This window comes from Sapajus apella, unplaced genomic scaffold (genome assembly GCF_009761245.1).
Source record: "Sapajus apella isolate SASKATOON/1434 unplaced genomic scaffold, GSC_monkey_1.0 scaffold15, whole genome shotgun sequence".
Lineage (NCBI taxonomy): Eukaryota > Metazoa > Chordata > Mammalia > Primates > Cebidae > Sapajus > Sapajus apella.
This window is the reverse complement of record NW_022436955.1, coordinates 2569622-2591048: the sequence shown is the minus strand read 5'-3', so window position 1 is coordinate 2591048 and position 21427 is coordinate 2569622. Positions and strand designations below refer to the sequence as shown.

General features: G+C 49.5%; 3 protein-coding genes across 24 annotated transcripts in view; 1 reads left to right on the top strand and 2 right to left on the bottom strand.

Annotated features, from left to right (window-relative positions):
• CNOT1 (CCR4-NOT transcription complex subunit 1) overlaps positions 1 to 8645 on the top strand; it is a 91137-nt gene extending 82492 nt beyond the window's left edge. For 4 of the 7 annotated variants that reach the window (XM_032284069.1, XM_032284066.1, XM_032284067.1 and 1 more), the window contains exons 45-49: positions 2010 to 2159; positions 2783 to 2963; positions 5058 to 5190; positions 7252 to 7386; positions 7545 to 7997. In XM_032284069.1, the coding sequence (XP_032139960.1) occupies positions 2010 to 2159; positions 2783 to 2963; positions 5058 to 5190; positions 7252 to 7386; positions 7545 to 7623 (678 nt within the window). In that variant the 3' untranslated portion in view covers positions 7624 to 7997. Of the gene's footprint in view, positions 1 to 2009; positions 2160 to 2782; positions 2964 to 5057; positions 5191 to 7251; positions 7387 to 7544 lie in introns of all 7 variants that reach the window. The other 3 variants (XM_032284071.1, XM_032284068.1, XM_032284064.1) reach the window with 2 other exon arrangements.
• Positions 8646 to 9454: 809 nt separating this feature from the next.
• Positions 9455 to 13372, bottom strand: SETD6 (SET domain containing 6, protein lysine methyltransferase). Of its 5 annotated transcripts, none has more exons than XM_032284072.1 (9): positions 12919 to 13372; positions 12605 to 12780; positions 12385 to 12529; positions 12164 to 12305; positions 11823 to 12017; positions 11567 to 11687; positions 10331 to 10511; positions 10031 to 10173; positions 9455 to 9869 (listed from the first exon to the last, which is right to left on the bottom strand). In XM_032284072.1, exons 1-9 carry the CDS (start codon positions 13103 to 13105, stop codon positions 9564 to 9566), a joined length of 1596 nt encoding a protein of 531 aa, XP_032139963.1. In that variant the 5' UTR covers positions 13106 to 13372; the 3' UTR covers positions 9455 to 9563. The 5 variants fall into 5 exon arrangements, with proteins under 5 accessions (XP_032139963.1, XP_032139967.1, XP_032139965.1 ...); XM_032284076.1 differs by having other exon boundaries at positions 12605 to 12694; positions 12919 to 12970; XM_032284074.1 differs by lacking the exon at positions 11823 to 12017.
• A 1299-nt stretch (positions 13373 to 14671) lies between these two features.
• Positions 14672 to 21427, bottom strand: part of NDRG4 (NDRG family member 4) — a 48815-nt gene continuing 42059 nt past the window's right edge. For 7 of the 12 annotated variants that reach the window (XM_032284084.1, XM_032284081.1, XM_032284077.1 and 4 more), the window contains 8 exons: positions 21127 to 21230; positions 20289 to 20345; positions 20154 to 20205; positions 19017 to 19064; positions 18838 to 18873; positions 18674 to 18725; positions 17427 to 17465; positions 14672 to 16685 (listed from right to left, as the gene is read on the bottom strand). In XM_032284084.1, coding sequence (XP_032139975.1) covers positions 16531 to 16685; positions 17427 to 17465; positions 18674 to 18725; positions 18838 to 18873; positions 19017 to 19064; positions 20154 to 20205; positions 20289 to 20345; positions 21127 to 21230 — 543 coding nt within the window. In that variant the 3' untranslated portion in view covers positions 14672 to 16530. The remainder of the gene's footprint in view (positions 16686 to 17426; positions 17466 to 18673; positions 18726 to 18837; positions 18874 to 19016; positions 19065 to 20153; positions 20206 to 20288; positions 20346 to 21126; positions 21231 to 21427) is intronic. The other 5 variants (XM_032284086.1, XM_032284078.1, XM_032284083.1 and 2 more) reach the window with 1 other exon arrangement.

The window sequence follows — 21427 nt, the reverse complement described above, 5'->3', positions numbered from 1 at the left end:
CCCAGCTGATTTTTTGTATTTTTAGTAGAGACGGGGTTTCACCATGTTGACCAGGATGGTCTCGATCTCTTGACCTCGTGATCCACCCGCCTCGGCCTCCCAAAGTGCTGGGATTACAGGCGTGACCCACCGTGCCCGGCCCATAAGAGTATTCTTTAAAGGAAATAATCATGTTTTTAAGCCTGATAATATGGTATGATATTGTTGCTATTGCTGTTGCTGGTTCACAGCGTTTTTCTAGTTGCTAGTTTTCATATTAATTTTGATATTAAATTTAGCTCTATTTATAGAACCCTGGCTTAGGTGTTGGGGCAGGCATTTGCTGGGTGTGCCCCACATGGCAAAGAATCGCAGAACAAATAGACCTTTGTAATCTCTATTTCTTTTTCTTTGAGGCAAGAGTCTCACTCTGTGACGTAGACTGGAGTGCAGGGGCACAATCTCAGCTCACTGCAACTTCCCCTTCTCTGGTTCAAGCGATTCTCCCACCCCAGCCTCCCAAGTAGATGGGATTACAGGCACGTGCCACCACGCCTGGCTAATTTTTTGTATGTGTTTAGTAGAGATGGGGTTTTGCCATGTTGGCCAGGTTGGTTTCGAGCTCCTGACCTCAAGTGATCTGCCTGCCTTGGCCTCCCAAAGTGCTGGGATTGCAGGTGTGAGACACTGCGCCTGATTGTAATCTCCATATTTTACAGGTGTTTTGTGTGTCTGTGCACCTGTGCAGTTGTCTCTTGGTCCCTTGCTATTCTTGGGGGATTGGTTCCAGGACCCACTGGGACACTGAATTTTAAGTATGCTTAAGTCCCTTATGTAAAGTGGCATATAACCTTTGCATAACCTCTTAAATGATATCTGTATTGCTTATGATACTTAGTATAGTGTAATGCTATGGAAATAACTATTTTAAACTATATTGAACTGTTTTTAAAATTTGTTTATTATATTAATATGAAGTCTCACTCTGTCACCCAGGCTGGAGTGCAGTGGTGTGATCTCAGCTCACTGCAGTCTCCACCTTCCAGCTTCAAGTGATTCTCCTGCATTAGCCTCCCAAATAGCTGGGACTGCAGGTGCCCACTACCATGCCTAGCTAATTTTTAAAATATTTTTAGTAGAGACAGGGTTTCACTATGTTGGCCAGGCTGGTCTCAAACCTCTGGCCTCGTGATCCGCCCGCCTCAGCCTCCCAAAGTGCTAGGATTACAGGCGTGAGCCAGTGTACTGGGCCTGGGAGCTCTTTCTTGAAGTTACTACTTTTTGTAGTAGTCTACCCCCCCCCCCCCCCATATTTTCGACTTGAGGTTAATTGGATGTGGAACCTGAGGATATGGAGAACCCACTGTATGTTTTTTCAGTTGTTGGAATAAAGGAGAGAAAGGACCACTTAAAATCTCACCACTCTGATGTGGCTACTGTGGTTTAAGAGACGGGGGTCTCACTATGTTGCCCAGGCTGAAGGGCAGTGACTGTTCACAGGTGTGAACATAGTGTACTCTAGCCTCAAGCTCCTGTGCTCCAGCCATCCTTCTGCCTCAGCCTCTAGAGTAGCTGAGACTAGAGGTGCACACCACTAGAAGTGCCCAGCTATAGTTTAAATGTAGTCTCTACTATGTCACATGCATTTTTTCAAAAAGGACTAAGTGTGATGTCTTGTCCTGCTGAGGCTTCTTTTCAGAGTCATGATGAGTGAGAAATCTTATTCTGATTTCTTGTTTTGAAATCCAAGTCCAGGAAAAATCAGTTAGTTTTGCAAATTAGACCTTTGCCGAAAAGGTATCTTGCTTCTGGAAAGGAAATACATTATAGAGTGAACAACTTCTATTGTTTTCTACCAAGATTCTTCTAATTAAAGAAAGACTGATTAAAAGTAATAAAATGTGGCAGCTGTGCTCTTCAAGGTATTTATAGTGTATATAGTTTTAGAAAAACTTTCTACCACTTTTTAGCATAGGTGTAATTTACTAATACAAATGAATCTGTGATTCTTGCATTTTTGTCTGTGGCAGGTGGACATGCTGAGTGAAATTAACATTGCCCCCCGGATTCTCACCAATTTCACTGGAGTAATGCCACCTCAGTTCAAAAAGGATTTGGATTCCTATCTTAAAACTCGATCACCAGTCACTTTTTTGTCTGATCTGCGCAGCAACCTACAGGTTAATTCATTTGGCTTAAAATTCAGCTCTCTCTTCCATAGAAAGCACTTTCTGTGTCTGTATGGTCCATTTTGGAGTTAAGTCTTTTATTGTCATTTCCATCAGTTGGGTGAGCTGAACTGGATTTATATATTTACAAGTTCATTTCATCAGTGATATTTTGCTACAGCTTTGGATGAGAATCCTGTGAGAGTGGACCACTGACAGTCATTAGCTGTTTGTACTCTCAAGAGTTTTCTAAATAAATGGATGCTGATTCACATTTCTGTATAGGATATTTTGAAAGTTATGTATTTACAATCTATGCTGTGCAACCACAACTTTCCAAATATTTAATTGGCACAGTGCATATTTTGATTTTATAAACTTAACTTTAGATCTGTGTCATGAGTACAGTGAGAGCAGCTTTGGCTTCCTGAGGGAAATCACATTTCTCTTATTGGTACAACCATGTTTGGAGCATCTGTGTAATTTGTTAAATAACCTCACAAATTCATGCAAGTGAATCACAATAAATGTTCAGCCTTTCCATAAAGGTGTAAGAAGGGCTTAGAAATACTGGGGTAGAATCAGTCAGTCCTCTGCAGGAGTAAGCATAAGGAGTTCTGCTTTGCTCATTTAAGGTATCCAATGAACCTGGGAATCGCTACAACCTCCAGCTCATCAATGCACTGGTGCTCTATGTAGGGACTCAGGCCATTGCGCACATTCACAACAAGGGCAGCACGCCTTCAATGAGCACCATCACTCATTCAGCACACATGGATATCTTCCAGAATTTGGCTGTGGACTTGGACACTGAGGGTGAGTGAAGCCTGCCAGTTCTGAGTAGAGTTCTCTGTGCTTTTTGCTACAGTCTGATGGCAAACATATACAAATGCTTCAAGCCACAATAGTGAAGGAAAGTTCTGTCAGTATATTCACAGGTCTGGCTGATTATTTTATCTTTAATTGGACATTATCTACTCAGTGCAGAAAATACAAAAAAGCACAAAGGAAAGGATTCTCTAGAATCCTGCAGTATCAGCTTTGGTGTATGTGACTGCAGTTTTTAGTGTGAAAATAAACTTCCTTTTATTCAGTAGTCCCTTTAAACGTAGGCTCTTGTGGCAGTGTTTTGTTAGCCTGCCTTATATAAGCATTTTTATTGGTGCCTGTTTGGTAGGCATCTTGTTAAATGTTTGTGTATAAAATTAGTGAGTAAGACTCTCCTGTTCTGCAGAAAGCTTACAGTATAATTCCTGTTGAAGGTTGCAGCTTTCCTGCTTGAGCTACATTTCTTTTGGTACTCTTCTTATACAATAGAGACCTCAGTTAGGTGCCGTTTAGTTGTACAGTCCTGTCCAGGTTTTGCATACATACACTTTAGGTGGGAGCATTACTCTTAACTTTGCTACTGATTCTTGAGAGGTGAATTAATGTTGCGTATATGCTGATGCCTATATAGGATGGATTTAAGACAGCTTAAATTCAAGATATAAAATTGAACACCATCACGTCCAGAGCTCAGCAATAAAAGGATGGCAGCCTTTGGAGAAATGTGTCACTGTAATAAACTCACGAACATGAGTAATTAGCAGAGGCAGATAACCAGACCCAATTAAGATAGTATTTATTCCAAAGTAGTTTAGACTAATGGTCCTCAAAGTGTGGTGTGTGTACCCTTAGGGTGTCAAGACCTTTTTAGGAGGGCTGTGAGTTCAAAACTTCTTTGAGACAGTCTTGCTTTGTCACCCAGGCTGGTATGCAGTGGGGCAATGTCGGCTCACCACAACTTCTGCCTCCTGGGTTCAGAGGCAATTCTCCTGCCTCAGCCTCCTGAGGAGCTGGGATTACAGGGCTGTGCCATCATGCCCACCTAATTTTTTTTTTTTTTTTTTTTTTTTTTTAAGATGAAGTCTCACTCTGTCATCAGGCTGGAGTGCAGTGGTGCGATCTTGGCTCACTGTAACCTCCGCCTCCCATGTTCAAGTGATCTTCCTGCCTTTGCCTCCTAAGTAGTTGGGACTACATGTGGCTGCCACCATGCCCGACTAGTTTTTGTATTTTTGGTAGAGACAGTGCTCCACTGTGTTGGCCATGATGGTCTCGATCTCTTGACCTCGTGATCTGCCCTCAATCTCACAAAGTGCTGGGAGTGCAGGTGTAAGCCACCGTGTCTGGCCTTTTTCAGTCTTGTTTCAGCAGAGCAGAGACGGAGTTTCACCATGTTGGTCAGGCTGGTCTCGAACTCCTGACCTCAGGTGATCCACCCACCTCGGTCCCCTAAAGTGTTGGGATTACAGGCATGCACCACTGCACCCAGCCAATTTTTGTATTTTTAGTAGAGATGTGGTTTCACTGTGTTGGCCAGGCTGATCTTGAACTCCTGACCTCAAGTGATCCACTTATCTCAACCTCTCAAAGTGTCGGGATTACAGGCATGAGGTGCTGCCTCCCGCCAAAACCATTTCTCTCATAAGACAATATTTGCTGTTTTGGATCTATTCTGTCACGAGTATACAGCTGAATTTCTCAGAGGTTACAAAAAATACACCGTAATAACAAGTTGAACATGGAAGCAGAAATGAGAATCCAGCTGTCTTTTATTAAGCAAGAATTAAAGATCTGCAAAATGTAGAAAAACTCTGAAGAGTGTCACCGGAAAATATTTCATGTTACTTCTATTAATATATAATGAGTCTCTTTTTAAAAATGAATAAATATTTAAAAAATCTAATTACCAACGTGGAAAACACTGAAATAAAACCTACAGAAATGAGAACTCTTTGGGGTCCGGAGAACCACAGCTTTAAACCAGAGATTAATTTGAAAGCCTGTATCAGAAACGGAAACTCTAGCCAGTTAGAACTGTCTTCCTATGTTGACTTTTCAGACTCAAGGTTTCTTAATTTCTAGGTCGCTATCTCTTTTTGAATGCAATTGCAAATCAGCTCCGGTACCCAAATAGCCACACTCACTACTTCAGTTGCACCATGCTGTACCTTTTTGCAGAGGCCAATACAGAAGCTATCCAAGAACAGATCACAAGGTAAGAGAGCAGCTTACTTTTTAAATGCTTCAAAATGGTCCCCCTGTCCTTTCATCTTAAAGGCTTGGGTTTTTTTCCTATGCATTCAATGTTAAGTAAAAATCTTATTTATCTAAAATTATTATTTTTGATGCGTAGTGTTGCTCTGTTGCCCAGGCTGGAGTGCAATGCTGCGATCTCAGCTCACTGCAACCTCTGCTTCCCAAGTAGCTGGGATTACGGGTGCCCACCACTATGCCCAGCTGATTTTTGCATTTTAGTAGAGACAGGGTTTCAGGATGTTGACCAGGCTGGTCTTGAACTCCTGACCTCAAGTGATCCGCCCACCTCAGCCTCCCTAAGTGCTGGGATTACAGGCTTGAGCCACTGCACCCAGTCTTCAGTGAAAATCTGCATGTCCAATAATCTTTTAAATGTGGGATACAATTGTGAGCAAAATGGATGGTTCCTGCCCTCCTAATACTCATTCTGATGGACACATATCACAAGTAGAGAATTAGAAATCATAATCATTGCTTAAATGAAAAGTAGTTTATACCACAAGGCACATTTTGATTAAAGGTCAGAGTTTCTCTGAGGTGGTGGTGATAACTAGTCCTAAGTCATGTAGGCCTATGGAAGACGATGTTAAGGACCTTGGACTTTTTCCTCATTAACTCTGGGTTGAAAGCAGTAGCAACAACAGGATCATACTTGCATTTTCCTTACAATAGTTAGGAATCTGTAGGCCGGGCACGGTGGCTCAAGCCTGTAATCCCAGCACTTTGGGAGGCCGAGGCGGGTGGATCACGAGGTCAAGAGATCGAGACCATCCCGGTCAACATGGTGAAACCCCGTCTCTACTAAAACTACAAAAAATTAGCTGGGCATGGTGGCACATGCCTGTAATCCCAGCTACTCAGGAGGCTGAGGCAGGAGAATTGCCTGAACCCAGGAGGCGGAGGTTGCGGTGAGCCGAGATCGCGCCATTGCACTCCAGCCTGGGTAACAAGAGCGAAACTCCGTCTCAAAAAAAAAAAAAAACAAAGGAATCTGTTGCTGGATTGCCTAGACTATATATAGCATTGGAGAGATTGTTAGTGAGATAGATATATACACACTTATATTTTAAAAATTGGGCCAGACTCTTGAAACTTGCCTATTTGCCTAATTAAGTTGTACCTATGGTGCTAAATATGGTATTCCTTTGATTTGTGTACCAAAATCTCTTATTGGATGCTTAGATGATGTGTTCCATTTTGTTTATATAAAGCTGCAGTAAGTCTCCTTGTACTTATCTTTGTTATGCTTCATGTACAGTTAGTACGTGAAAGGATATAAAGTTAAGCCAATACTTAACTGGCATTCAGAAAAATTCTACCAATTTACACGTGCACTAGTAGTGTTAGAATTCTTATTTCCTAACTTTTCACTGAGAGCTCATCCTTTTATTTCTTTGAGATGGAGTCTCACTCTGTTGCCCAGGCTGGAGTGCAGTGGCACGATCTCGCCTCCCCACAACCTCCACCTACTGGGTTCAAGAGGCTCTCCTGCCTCAGCCTCTGACTGCTGGGATTACAGACATGAACCACTACGCCTGATTTTTGTATTTTTAATAAGATGGCATTTCAACACGTTGGCCAGGCTGGTCTCCAACTCCTGACCTCACGTGATCCACCCAGCTTTGCTTCCCAAAATGCTGGTATTACAGGCATGAGCCACTGTACCAGGCCTGGGAGCTCATTCTTGAAGTTACTACTTTTTGTAATATGTGTGCCATGTACTCTTGGCTTTATGTGGCTTCCTCTCCCCCATCACCCCTTATTCTGAACAGCTCTGAGATACATGCTGTTATCTGCACTTTACATTAATATGTGTTCTTCTAGGGCTAAGAACAGGGTTTCAAACCCAGTTATTCCAACTCATGCTATTGGGAGTGTTTTGACTAAAGGTCTTTACTAAAGGTGAAAACTTTAGCATGTGGTTCAATAATCAGGGAGAAGTTAGGGAAAAAAGGTAATGGAAGAATAATCATGAATTTGTATGCTTCTCTGCATTAACTAGCTCTTTCTCCCTTTTCAGAGTTCTCTTGGAACGGTTGATTGTAAATAGGCCACATCCTTGGGGTCTTCTTATTACCTTCATTGAGCTGATTAAAAACCCAGCGTTTAAATTCTGGAACCATGAATTTGTACACTGTGCCCCAGAAATCGAGAAGTGAGTTAAAAGTAATTAATTGTCTAGTAATGAGCCTGAAGAATGAAAACCATTTGTCTCTAGGTTGGGTCAGTGATTAATAGCTAAAGCAAATGAGATGCAAGGTATTGCTAGGCCTACTCTTTAATCACAAATTTGTAACTGTCTTTGCCCTTCAGGTTATTCCAGTCGGTGGCACAGTGCTGCATGGGACAGAAGCAGGCCCAGCAAGTAATGGAAGGGACAGGTGCCAGTTAGATGAAACTGCATCTCTGTTGTATGTGTCACCCTAGCGGTCTCACTGCACCGAGTTCATAAACTGAAGAATCCTTTCAGCTCTTCCTGACTTTCCCAGCCCTTTGGTTTGCGGGTATCTGCCCCAACTACTGTTGGGATCAGCCTCCTGTCTTATGTGGGCACGTTCCAAAGTTTAAACGCATTTTTTTTTTTTTTTTTTTTTTTTTTTGACTCTTGGCCAAAATTTAGAAGATGCTGTGAATATCATTTTGAACTTGTGTAAATATATGAAAGAGAAAAACCTTTGTCTGGAACTTCTTGGGTTTGTGCAAGCTGTGTCCAAGGCAAGTACATAAACTGGTACCTTGTAATAAAGAGGCAGCTGATGCCATGCACTTGTCTGAGGGCATAGCTCCATGTCGTCTGACATTCCTGGTGTCCCAAAGAATAGCAAAAAGCCAGTTTATTATGTAACTTATTTTTTTAATGTGGACAGGGGACCCTGAAAATCACTAAGTTATTAAAAATCTGGATGTGCTAGAATTTGATATGTCCGGGAACATGGGAAGAGCTCACTATTAGAATCCCTTGAGTTTGTTTTGTCTCTACCCAAACCCATTCTAAAGCTGACTGCATTTGTACCATTTTATTTCTTTTGGGGAATATATACCTCAGCCATGTGAGATGGGGGTCAGCTCTTTTATATAAAGGGAAACCAGACCAGACTTAAATCCCACCCCCTACCCTCACCCCCCCATCCCTCTCCTGAAACTTTTATAAACTGTGGGAATACAGGAAAGGGAACCAAATCTGATGAATTGCCCTCCCCCATTACTCCACTGAATGGCCATACAGGCTAAGCTGAACATGACCAAGATGAAATGACCAATACAGCTTTTTTTTTTTTAAATAAGGATTTTGAATGTTTTGCTAATGTATTGGTCCCTGTGTTGTATTTTGTAGCCTTTCCTGGGCTTCAGCTCCCCTACTACTACTTGTATGTGTATGCATACTGTAGCCAACCATTAAAGTCATGACACACATGAGTCCACTGTGCCTTTCTCAGTAGCAGCAGCCAGTGCTGATGAAGAGGAAAAGTGGACAGTTCACCCTTGCAGAGCTTGGGGCCATTGGGAACCACCAACTTCTTGCTGAATGATAGGTCATTCCCACTACTAAACTGGCATGTTTAAGAAAGGAAATTGTATTTTTCTTCCTATTTCAACACTGGAAAATTGCTGAAGCAGGTTTCTCTGGTTAAACCAAATTTAAAATGCCCAGTTTTCTTTACTATCCTTTACCCTTAGGTATTTTGGTGTCTTTTTTTTTAAAGAAAATGAGTAGATACATATTTTAAAACTTAACTCACTTAAAATTGGACTTACCTTTCATGACTGTCAAGTTTTACTGCCAGAGAGGACAAAAAGGTTCTAAATTAAATAACTGAAGTGTCCTCCTTGAATGATGTCTTAGGGTTTATTCCCTGAGGGGTGGTTTGTGCCATCTAGCATGAACTTCAGGTAAGCGATCATTGAGTGCCAGTTACACAGCTTATTAAATCCTGAGAGTCTTTTAAAGGTTGACTTCCTCAAACTAGACCTAGATTTAAAATAGGGTCTACTTCCAAAGTCTGTCCACACGCGCGCGCGCGCACACGCACACACACACTCACACTCACTCTCTCTAAATGCTCTGGAACACAACAAGACCTATTACTACCATATTTCCACTGGCTTTGGTTAAAACTGACCAAATATTTGTAACATGTGTTAACAATTAGTGATTGCCAAGTCTGCCATTCTCAATCCTTAAACACATCCACCCTTACCTCAGTTTATCCTGGTACACCACCTTTGCCTCTTTCCCTTTTGGTGTTTAATAAGATCCAAATTTTCCTCTTTTTCAAACACCAGTGATTATTAAAGTTCTTATTGCTGTTCCTTCAGGGAATAGGGAAACTGCTAACTTGTCAGTTCCAACAACTGATGTAAGATCATCTTCTGACCATAGCGAACCTGTAAGGCTTGTTGTTCCCTCCGGCTGAGTTTAGCATAGACCTCCTTATTGCTGAGTACATCTTTGTCAGTTTTTAAGTCTGTGGCATAGGTTTGCAGGGTCAATAGAATGCTGTTTCGAAGCAGCTGTCTCCACGATGCTTTGAGCTTGGGAATGTTGTTGATCGCCAGGCTGCCATCTTCCCTTTTATCATCTCCCCCTCCATCCTGGTCTTTAAACTCTCTGAACTCTTCAGCAGGCATGCACAGTACCTAGAAGCAACCACAGAGCCCTTTAATTAGGATGCACTACTTGCATACTTCTGAAATGATTCAGGAGACTAAACTCAGCATTTATTAAAAATGTCACATTTCCTCTATCTTCTAGCTATTTTGCTCAAATCAGCATTAAATGGCCATCTTCAGCCTTTTACCTTTAGTGTGGTGGTCAGCTCCTCTTCAGTCAGCACCTCCTCCCTCCCTATCACAAAAGCTCCCTCTTCCCCTACCATCTCCAGTTTGCATAGGAAATCCCAGCGCTCATACATTAGGAGCCTTTCAGCTTCAGTTTTTGTTCCTGTAGATGAAATAGCAATGTGAAAGTCTTAGTACACCTAAGAGCTCTTATCTTTACCACCTAGTCAACAAAGCCAACTGCTCTTTAGCAAGGCTATTTAACCCAAGGCATGGGTACAGATACTGCCATCAGTATCAAAGATTAATGATACACTCACCCTGTAATGCTGCCTCACGAACTGTCACCATCTGAATGTCAGCTGTGTCATCTGTGTTGTCAGGATATGGTTCAACAAAACCGTACATATGAATCAGTTGCCAGTTAGCCATTTGCCCATAAGTGTTGAAAATCTCATGGCCTTTAGGAATAGGCTGAGTGGCTACCATCCGAAGACAATCCTGAGGTGAAAGGGAGAAGCTGGGGGCATGCCTTTAACAGGCCGGCCCCATAAAGATTACTTCCTCTTAAGAGCCTTCAGCAGGTGTAGTTCAGCCATGAGACTGACGCTGTTAACTACCAAAGTTCTTACCTTTATTTCCTGTTAGACCCTGAACTGTGAAACAAAAAGGGTCAGGCTCGCTTTAAAAGGCCAGCTTCATGTTTAACTGGGTGGATTTCTGCACAGTTATCTTCAGCACTTAAAAAGTGGGTAGCTCTAAAAATGAAATTTCTGGCTGGGCATGGTGGCTCACGCCTGTAATCCCAGCCCTTTGGGAGGCTAAGGTGGGTGGATCATGAGGTCAGGAGTTAGGACCAGCCTGGCCAACAAGGCAAAACCCTGTCTCCACAGAAAAAATAGAAAAATTTAGCCGGGCATGGTGGCGGGCACCTGTAATCCCAGCTACTCGAGAAGTTGAGGCATGGAGAACTGCTTGAACCCAGAGGCAGAAGTTGCAGTGAACAGAGATCATGCCACCGCACTTCAGCCCGGGCAACACAGTAAGACAGGGGGCTGAAATTTCTGCAGATCAAAGTCGGAAAGGAAAACGAAGGCAAGGGTTTAGAAATAACCATACTAATTTTTGATCCTACAAATATGCCATCTTTTCTTGCAACTTTCCATATAGAATACAACTGGTATAAACAGCTTTATACCAGTTCTAGGATCGTCTGAGACCTCTGGCCTGTGAATATCCTCACCCCTCCAAAACAGAGAGACTCTCTGTTCCAGGCTGCTATCCACAGAGCCACAGAGTCTGGGCTCAAAAATATGAGCAGCCAGTAGGGAATGAAACATGGCTATGCAGACCACCAAATTGCTAGCACTAAAGAGGGTTACCCACAACTCCGAGGACTTTAAAATGTTTTGCATTCAAATGATTCTTCTGTAATATGCATACTAAAGGAGCGTACAGGAGCTGATTTCACTACTCATTTTGTAGCGCTAGTAAGAGAATGGAGCCTAACGGTGTGAATCATGCTTAATCAGTGCACCAGTAAGAACTCCACTCACCGCAGAGTATTCCAGATTGGCATTGTGATTGGCTAAGTGGTTTAGTATGTCTGCAGCGGGCACCATCATGGGGGAGTTGGGCTCCTTTTCATCCTCCTCTTCCTCCAGTGGTTCCTGAAAGCTGCCATTGAGAGAACCTGGTTAAGGCCCTGTCTTGGGTGAGGGACTGGGGGTGGGTTTCACTATCTTTCCCCTTTTGTCCCGCTATAGACTTATAAAGAAAAGGGTTCCATTCTCTGAGTCTCCAGTCACTGACCTGTAGGCCATCACAAGGGCCACGAGCTGGAGGTAGAGCTCTAGGGAGTGAACCCTGAGGCTGAAGAGATCGGGATGGGCTTCCATAAAGGGCAACACAATCGAGTGGTACTCGCTACGGATGCCGTCCAAATCCTTCTCCACGGCCTCAGGTACGCCTGTGCCCTGCAGCAGGCGCCGGCGCTCCTCCTCTGGCCTGCAGGGACACCCACACCCAGGTTCTCTTCATCCTTCCACGCACTTTACTGGGTAGGACTGGTGCTAAGGGGAATTGGGGGGAGGACTCTGTCCCTGCAGCAGGCTACAGTGCAGACGCTCCCCAACCCCTCCCAGGGCTCTCACCAGAACATAGGGTGCTCCAAGTGGCCCAGCTCGGGCCAGAGCGCAAAATACGGCCTCCAGTGTGAGGCCGCGGCCTGCAGCTCGTGCAGCAGCGCCAGCAGCAGTGGCACCCAGCCCGACTGGCTCTGTAGCGCGCCTCGCTCTGAGAGAGACACAGGAGTGAGTGTCCCGGCGCAGCCTCTCAGGCTCGCCCCAGCGCCCTCGCCCGCCGCTGTGCCCACCTCGCTCCAGCAGGCCGCCGATGGAGCAGGTGTGCTGCGACAGGATCGCGGCACGCGGTACCACGAACAGCAGCTCTCCGGCCTGCACGCTCTCCCGGGCCATCATGCCGTAGCCAGCCACCGTGCCCTGCCGGCTGACCTCCACCTGAGCAGGAGGAGGGCTGGTCAGGGCAGCCCGCGCTCCACCGCGGGTCCTCAGCCCGCCCGCTCGCTCGCTCACCTTGGGGCTCAACTCCAGTCCCACCCGCCGGCACCAGCTCAAGAAGCCGGCCACAGGATCCGGGTTTCCGCAAGCCATGGGCCCCGCCACCTGAGATAAATGCGCGCAGTGACCAGGCCCGGCCCCCGAAGGCCCGCTGAGAAAGAGAGGAGACCGCGGCGCGTGCGCAGAACGGGCTTGGGGGGACGAAGGGACAAGTGGAAAGGGGCGCGGGACTCACGGGAGTGGGCGGAGAGGGGGCACGCGGACGGCCCTGCGGGTAGACAAGGGGTGACTCACGGAGGAGAAGGCTAGAACCCGCGCCCACCACTCACCCGTGGACGCTTTGCCTGGGTCGCCATGGTCTGAGCGTGAGCCGCCCCGCGGGCCTGTAGGTAGCGCAATCACTTCCGGCGTCTCTGGCCCCGCCCCAGCGCCGGAACCACGTGGTGCCTGTTTTGGCGTCCGCGCTGTGGACCGGCCGCGATTAGCGCCAGCTGGAATGGTTCCTCCTGAAAACATCTTGAATCTAGGGTCTCTAATTGCACTCGCGCGGTCCGCGTGGAGGAAGGAGTGTCCCGTGCCGCATGGAGCTTGTTTCTGAGCCAGGTGCAACCCTGGCCTTTGGTCGGTCCCAGGGAGCTGAGGCTTCCTGCAGTCTGGATCGGAAGCCGAGGGTCTGGCGGCCCGCGGGTGGTGATCGCACGCATCTGGGGGGCCAGCGGCCTCCTGATCTCGACCCCTTGTTACCGGTGGCCATCAAACCGTTTTACTGGTATTTATTCAGAGCAGTTTTCGTGTGTGTTTCGGAGTGGCATGGCCTGGAGGGCTCCTGGATCTAGACTAGATCCCTTCTGCCCTTATTTGCCAGTACATCCTCATTTTTAACTGCTGCATAGCACGTGGTGGCTTTTATTAGCTAAAGTAGTAGGGACTCAATAGCTACCTAGGGTAAATGAATGAATAAAACAAATGGTGGTTAAACGTGGTGGAAGTAGCATTCTGTTAATTTAAGAAAACAAGGCTGTGAATATTGAGGTTACAGGAATGGGCTTTGAAGCCAAGCAACGCCGGAGTTCAGCACTCAGTTTGGTCTGTTATTAAGACAGATCCCTTTTTCTGAAGCTCAGTTCTCCTCACTTGCGAAACTAAGATAATACCTACCCTGTAGAATTAACGTAAGGATTGATATGTTGACTAAAGAAAAAAATTAAGTTTTTAAAGAATTGAAGTTAGTTTAGGAGCCTTATTGAGGACTATAGACTGAGGCCTGTAATCTTGGCAGAAGTAATCTTGGCAGGCTGTTCCAACACGGTATTTCAGTTGAGGTTATATACAGTATAGGTGAAGATTTAGTATGTGTAAAATCGTATCGAAGTTTAGAAATAAGTATATCTGGTTATAGATTGCAGAAGTATAATCATTAACCTGCCAGACATGAGCTTATGTGTAGGTGAAGGCAAAGACCAGGGTCGTTTATCTTTGAAGGAATGCAGTGACTCAGGCAGGAGATTTGGAGGGCAGGTGTGTTTTGTTTTGTCTTTAAGGCATTTTTTTCTGGAGAGCTGTATTTCGTTTTTTTATTTTGAGAGAGTTTTGCTGTGTTGCCCAGGCAGGAGTGCAATGGCACCATCTCCATTACCACCTCTGCCTCCTGGGTTCAAGCAATTCTCCTGCCTCAGCCTCCCGAGTAGCTGGAATTACAAGGCGTGCACCACCACACCCAGCTAATTTTTGTATTTTTAGTAGAGATGGGTTTCATTGTGTTGCCCAGGCTGGTCTTGAACTCCTGGCCTCAAGTGATTCGCCTGCCTCAGCTTCCTCAAGTGCTGAGATTAGAGGCGTGAGCCACTGCACCTGGCCGAGAACTGTATTTTGTCACTGTTGGGTTTAAGCAGAATGAGCACATAAGGCTTTTAATGTTTGTCATACTCTCCTCGGGTGAAATAATGTACGTGACTTGTACGGGAGAGACCATCCTCTCCTAGTACCCTCATCCCAAAACCCATGCAGCACCAGCAGGCCCTGCCTGAACATTCTGTCCCTCCAAAAGCTTCCCACGGTGGGCATGGCATCACCACACTGGAATTCTTCTTAGGTTCTTTATTAGTTTTTCAGCACAGTTAACTCTTTCTACGTTGACTAGAGTTTTGTTTTACATTTTGTCATCTCATGACAGCAGCTACCAGAACACACAAAATTAGGCTCTTCACTTCATGTGGAGAAGAAAATAATAAACATTAAAAGTTTACCTTGACCAAAGACAGCCTCTGAAGGAACACCACATGGGAGGACCCAATGTGTGTACACACACACACACACACACGCACATATAATGTATAGAATATTTATAGATATCTCATCTGAAAACACAGCAAAAAAACAAAACGAAATCCAAGATTTGCAGTGCTATCTACAGTAAGAGGGATTAATTCTACCAGCTTTCAAACAGTCACATTCAGTATTCAGAGGAAGCACGTGAGGGGGTAGAACTGGGGAGAAACTAACACACCACCGGGCTCGTCATGGCTTCAGATTATAGAAGGGGGTGATGTGTGCAAAGGAAATATGCATCTAGGTGTCCTCTCAGCCCCAGAACACCCGCCACAACCCTCCCCGCTTCACAGCCCTTCATTTTTTCATTGCTCTCTCCCCTATTCTGTTTTGGGGTTTGCGACCATTGATTTAGGGTCCAAGACAAATGGCTCTGGTTTCTGGGCAGCAAAATTCTACGGGGTAAGGTGGGTGGATGGAAAGTATGCGGCACAGTCCTGGGCTTCAGGTGGAAGGAGGAGGCTGGGGTGTGGGGGAAGCCTTTCTACTCTACCTGGCCCATGTCCAGAACCTTCAGCTCCCAGCAAGCCCCAGCCCAGGCAGCTATGGGGAGGTGGGACTGTGGAAGCCCTGCTGCCTTGGGCCAGCTGACCAAATAAACTCTCTTCCTTAGTGATGCTTACGGGACACACTGGCGCAGCCTGGCCAGAGCTCTGCCTGAAACACCACACTGCTACTGATGGCATTGCCCTCTGGGGAGCCTGGGGGCAAAAAAGGGTCTCCAGGAACTCAGCTACCCCTGCCTCTGGCCACCTGTGGGCTCCCAAAGGCAGTCGCCATGAAGTTCTCAGGGGTACACACACCACACCTGGGCTCTCTCCTCCTCTCTCACCCCCATCAGGTCACTGTGGGGACAGCGGACCAGGTGACTTCTGCCTCAGGGAGGCCTTGGCTCAGAAATGGGACAGGGCCAGGAAGCGGTAGAGTGTGGGCTGTTAGGGACAGTCTGTGGGGTTCCTGCCCTCACAGTTCTCCATGTTCTGTCTTCCTTGGGCAGAGAAACCCCCTGACATCCCTGCCTGCCTGGCCCCACAGCACCAGCTGGGCCCAGAGAGCACCAGGAAAGTGGCTGCCCAGTCCGAGCGCCCCCTCGTGGCTATTGTCCCGATGATTGTCACATGTGCTATGAGAAATAGGTGTGCTTGGTGGAAGAGGGGGGAAAGGGCCTCCCAGGGCTCCCATGCCAGTGCCTGAGCTGGCCCCCGAGTCCCCGCGGGCCCAGCACCCACCCTCTCGAAGCTGCTGCCATCTGTAAACCTGCCTGCCCAAGGGCTCACCCAGGATGGCCTGGATCTGCAGCAAATCTCCCTTCCTGCAGCCCTGCCCTCCTGTGCCTGGGCTGCAGGGAGTGGGATGAGAGGGGTCCAGTCGGCCAAGTTACCATGGAGAGTGGGATGGGGTGGGGAAGAGTGAGCCCCTCAAAACATCTGGAGACGGTTCCGCCACAGCATCTAACATAGATCCCCTCATATTTTTTTTCAAACAGAAGTAACCCCATTTCCTCCTCTTTGCCCTCACAAAAATAAACTAAAGGGAACATGAGCCGGCGCACGGATGGCAGTGGGACCTCGATGCGGGCGGACAGCTGGGTGTCGTCAGCGGGACTGAGGGCTTCAACAGGACACCTCCATGGTGTGGTTGACCTGGCCCAGCCCCTCGCTGCTCTCCGAGTGGGTGCAGGCCTGTGGGCGGCTGCCATCCACCGAGCTGGCACTGGTGAGGGACGCGGTGCGGGAGCGTGCCAGGCGGGTCATGCTGGCTGAGGGCACTGTGAACAGAGACAGGATGGGTGTGAGGACCAGCAGGCAGGGCCAGGTGCCTCCAGTGGGAAAAGTAGGCTGCAAGCAAAGCGGCTAGGGAACCGTTCCTCCAAGGCACAGAGGGCCCCTCCCGGGCCAAGAGGTTGGTGGCAGCTGTCAGGCCAGGGGCATGCAGGGCCGGCGACAGTGAGTGGGCCGAGGGGGCTGCGGGCAGCAGGGCCCTCTCAGCGGCTGACCAGGCATCGAGAGCTGGTGCAGGGAGGTGCTGGGTTTCCAGCTGTGCCTCCCTCAAGAGGATGTGGTGGAGAAGCAGGACTGCTTCCGTCAAGGAGGACACGGAGGGTGGCCTCACGCCGCCCTCAATTCCGACTCTGCCCTTCTTCTTTGGACTTTCCCAAGCAAGGCTTGCAGGAGGCCAACTCTACCCTCCTGAATGCTCCCGACCACCTCTGTGGCTCAGGCAGGGCCAGGCCTGGGCTCTACCTCTGAGGAGGGTCTGTTTCCAATCCCCAGACCTCTGAAAGCCACGAAGCTCATGACAACCTAGAAGCAAGACTGCTCTGCAACGCAGCTGATCTACAGGCCCAGGGCGCAGAAGAGCAAGAATCTGTGGGGTTTCTGAGTTGAACAGGACACGAGAAGGTTCCAAACCACAGCAAGATGCGGCCTGGCTGCAGCACTGCCAGGAGGAAGGAGCAGGGAGGGGAGGCTGGGCATCCATGCATCAGGGGAAAGGGCCGTGGGGCTACCTGCTCCTCCACTCAGCCTTCGGTCCTTCAAGTACGCAACTAAGAGAGAAGACAGAGCCGGAGAGGGGGGCGGGGGTGGGGGAGACACAACATGGTGAAGAGCATGGTCCGCCGAGACAAGGGCGTCGAGATGACCCAGAGAGACAGGACAAGGGACAGGCACAGAGAGGCTAGGGGCAGGGTCATAGGCTCTGGAAGCCCACTCCTGCCCACCCACTCAGCAGTGGCTCCCCGGAAAGATCTCTGGCCCAAGGGAGCATTGACAGCAGGTGGGGTGCTTATGCCCTCACCATTCTGCTGGGCCTCAGTCTCCTGCATACAGAATGGGGGAGGCCTGCACCCTCTGCACTCCTCTCAACTCAGGGCTGCCTGGTGGAGCTTCTCCCCAGGCCGGTGAGAACGCATCTCAGCTCCTGACAAGCTTCCTCCGATCACCCTGCAAGTGCTTGCTGTGCCCCAATCCCAGCCTCTGCGGAGCCTCCCTGTGGGCCCCAGAGCTCTGCCCTGCTCCAAAGAGCATTCTATTCCTGGGTGTCCTCGCCAGCCTTCTCACAGGCTGCCCTCCTGTTTGTTTGCCCTGGAGACAGCAGCTCCAGAGGCTGAACATCTGGAGGGGAACAGAAAACAAACTGAAGAGAGGAAGTTTGCTTCCTGGCAGTGGGGGAGCTGGAGCAACAGGTATGTCTTGGAGGGAAAGGGGAGGTCAAGGAGACGTACGTGTGCGTGCGTACGTGCGTGCGTGTGTGTGTGTTGCTTTCAGCTTTTGCAATACCCAGGCCCCCGACTCCAAGCCCACTCCTGTGACACCCCTGGGTGCATCCACCAGTTGTTTCAAAGGGCCTTCTCAGGTGCCATAGGCCCAGCTCTGATCTCAAGCCCAGGGGTGGGTGAGGGGGGTGTGCTTAACCCCTAGACAGGCTTCCCTGGCAGGACCTGGGCCCAGGCCCTGGACCCCCAGCATGGAGAGAAGAGCCCCTTCCCCAGTAGGCCCAGCACTGCCATTAGAACAGTGCCCCAAGCCCTCCCTGAGGGCAAAAGGGAGCTGGGCACAGCTTAGGATGCCCAACTTGCAACTCAGGTGACATCTGTGTGGCCCAGCATCCAGGGCCCAGGTCACACAAAGCTCCTATGCCTGCAGGCTCCCTGGTGCCACCTGACACCATGTGCCAGCCCTGCAAACAGGACCACCCACCCCAGCACTGCCCGCCTGCCCGTCTCTAGGTGGGGTGGGGTGGAAGTGTACTCACTGTAGCCCATGCCTTGCAGGAAGTATTTGAAGGCTTCAGTCAGCTTCCCTGGCTGTGGAGGGCAGGACAAGCACATGCTTTTATTGGCTGCCTGGGATTAGCAGGGAGGGTAGAAGCTTCCCCCATCCCCATAGATGTAAGGGCAGGAGGGCCAGAAGTCTCACCTGTGTGACCTGGGGCAGCCCTCCGGAGTCCGCCATCTGCAAGGGAGAGAGTGGGGTGACCTGAGCAGGGCCCTCACTCCAGGACAAGCTCCCACCTGGCTGGGATCCCAGGCAAGCCCCTCTCTGAGGTTGGGCCCATGCTAGGGAAGCTGGCCCAGGGCTGAGGAAGAGGGCCTCACCTTCAGGAAGGTTGTGGTGGTCGGGTCCAGTTTGGAATTGCACTCCACCTGGGGACAAGGAGCCAGCTTCAGCAACAGCCCCTGCCCCTCCACACCCCCATGGCCAAGGCAGGTTCGATGCCCCAAGCTGGGGAGGAGAGGGGGTAAGGGAGACAGAGGGAGACCCAGCACCTGTGAGACTGCTCCTCCCAGGCTTTCTTCTCACAGGGCCCCCCAAGTTCTTGAAGACCAGTTTAGCAGCCCCCTAAAGGGCCTGGGACCCTTGGAGCCATTCACAACTGCTGGGAGTGGGAGTCAGGCAAGGGCTGGGCTGGCCTGGGAAAGCTCCGGAGCCCTTGGCAGTGAGGTGAGGGGTGCTGCGGGTCTGAGGGAGACTGGGTGGAGAGGGCTGGCCCAGCCCACCCCTGCTCTTCCAGGCCCTCCCGGTGAGCATGGGAAAGCCTGGTATTTTCAGGGCACATGGGCTGTTCTGGGCACTTTCGGACCTTGCAGCTTCCCAGCAGCTCTGTGCTGTTGGGGCACCCCAGCCCAGCCCTCCTGCTGTCAGAGTTCCAGCAGGAGAGATGACACACAGCTCCCAAACATTACAGGCGCAGGTGATGGGGAAAGGGGGACCCAGCCGCTGTATGCATTCATGATTTACAATGACTCGATCACATTTTAGAAAAAAGATCATAGGTCCTGGGCCTGAGGTGGGTAGGGACCAGGTTGGGGCTGCACTGCTGGGGAGGGAAGAGGGGGGCTTCAGGTGGCCCAGCCCTGGCCCTGGCTCTCCCCATTTCCAGGTCTCCCCCACCAGAAGGATGGGAGCTATGCCAGATGTGATGTGTAGCAAGACTGGGAAAGTGGAGGAGAAGCCCACCATCCACTGCCGGCCCCTCCCACCACCCACTGCCAGCCCCTCCCACCATCCACTGCTGGCCCTTGAGGCTCCTCAGGGCTGGGTCAAGAATTGCCCCTGCTGGTTCCACCCCATACTCAGGACGTGTGTGTGTGTACACGTGTACCTGGTTTTACCCTCGACTCAGATCTTCAGGTGTGTGGTGTGTGTGTACGCATGCATACCTGGTTCCAGTGAGCCAGTGAGCCCCTTACCCCTACCTCCCACCCCCAGTGAGCTCACTGCCCCTCACTCACCACCCCATCCTCAGCGGGTGCGTTATCCCCGACCACCAGCATCACGGGGCAGCTGCAGATACAGAGGAAAAGGGCTGTCTGGCTGGGTCATTGGGGCAAAGGCCGGGAAAGGCCAGAGGGCCAGGGGACACTCACCGGAGCGTCTTGGCATTGGGTACCGTTCCAGGCCGGTTGATGTCCAGGTCTCTGCGGCTATGGGAGAGGGGCAGAGGGAGAGGTGGGCACCCCAGGACAAGATGTTGGTCATCCCAAGCCCAACACTGCCATTGGTGAAGCAGGGAGGCGTGGACCTGCTCTGCATAAATGGACCAGGGGCTCCCCTAGGCACAGGGTTTTGGACTCTCCAACGCATACCAGGTGGGCTCTCAGATTTTGCTCTCCATGCCCCTGAGAGCCATGGGCACCGCCACCTGTGCTGTGGGAGTTTCTGCTACTGGCCTGTCTCCTGAACCATATGGGATGGCAGGCTCTGGGTCTCTTTATTCTCTATTGTTTTCCTAGCACCACGCACACAGCAGGTACTTAATATTTATAGAAAAATGAAAAGGAAGACAGGTGAGTGAGGGGGCCTGGCCACCCCCGTGCAGGGCAGGGCAGCCCGCAGAGAGGCTCCCAGGGGCATAGCTTGCAAACCACAGGCTCACCCGACCTCTTCCCCGATTTGCAGACGTCAACATCAAGGCTGGGTAACTGGAGTCAGGGATGTCACTGACACCCCCAACACTCCCGCTCAGGAAGGCCCCAGGAGAGGAGGAAAAGTGGAAGAGCCCAAGGCAGGGAGTCTGAAGCCCTGCTCTCTTCTGCCCCTCACAGGGCATGACCTTGTGCAGGAAATGACCTCCTCTGAGGCCCAATACCCTGCTCATCTACAAGCTGGGGTAAGGGTGCTGCCTGCCTGCCTCCCTCAGGGGGCAGTGTGCGAGGGCCTCCACCGGGGTGTACTGGGTCCCAGGGCTGCTGTCCCCACCCGCACCTGTTGTACATATTCCAGAAGAGCTGCAGGTTGGCCTGGTTCACCACGTTCCCAATCTGCTGCCGGTAGCTCTGCACCAACTCTGTGTTGTTCACCAGCTCCTCCTAGGCCCAGGAGGACAGGTGGGGCCGTGCAGAGGGGCAGAGAGAGGGATGCGGGCTCAGAGGGGGCCAGCAGATGTCACTGCCAGAGTGGCCCTTGCCCCATCCCAGCAGGGCAGGGGAGAGAGGGTGTGGGCAGGTAGGAGGTGGGGCCTTGGGAGCGGATGTTTGTTTTTCACATGCCGCAGCATCACGGAGCT

Bases quoted from the DNA above. Each gene is read 5' to 3' on its own strand.
- SETD6 (XM_032284072.1), bottom strand. From the start codon at position 13,105: ATGTTTTCAGGAGGAACCATTCCAGCTGGCGCTAATCGCGGCCGGTCC. The intron at 11,688-11,822 runs GTCAGTGACTGG...TCTCAATGGCAG, and splicing joins GCCCTTGTGATGGCCTACAG to CTTTCAGGAACCACTGGAGG. The intron at 9,870-10,030 runs GTAAAAGGCTGA...GGTTGCTTCTAG, and splicing joins AGCTGACCACCACACTAAAG to GTACTGTGCATGCCTGCTGA.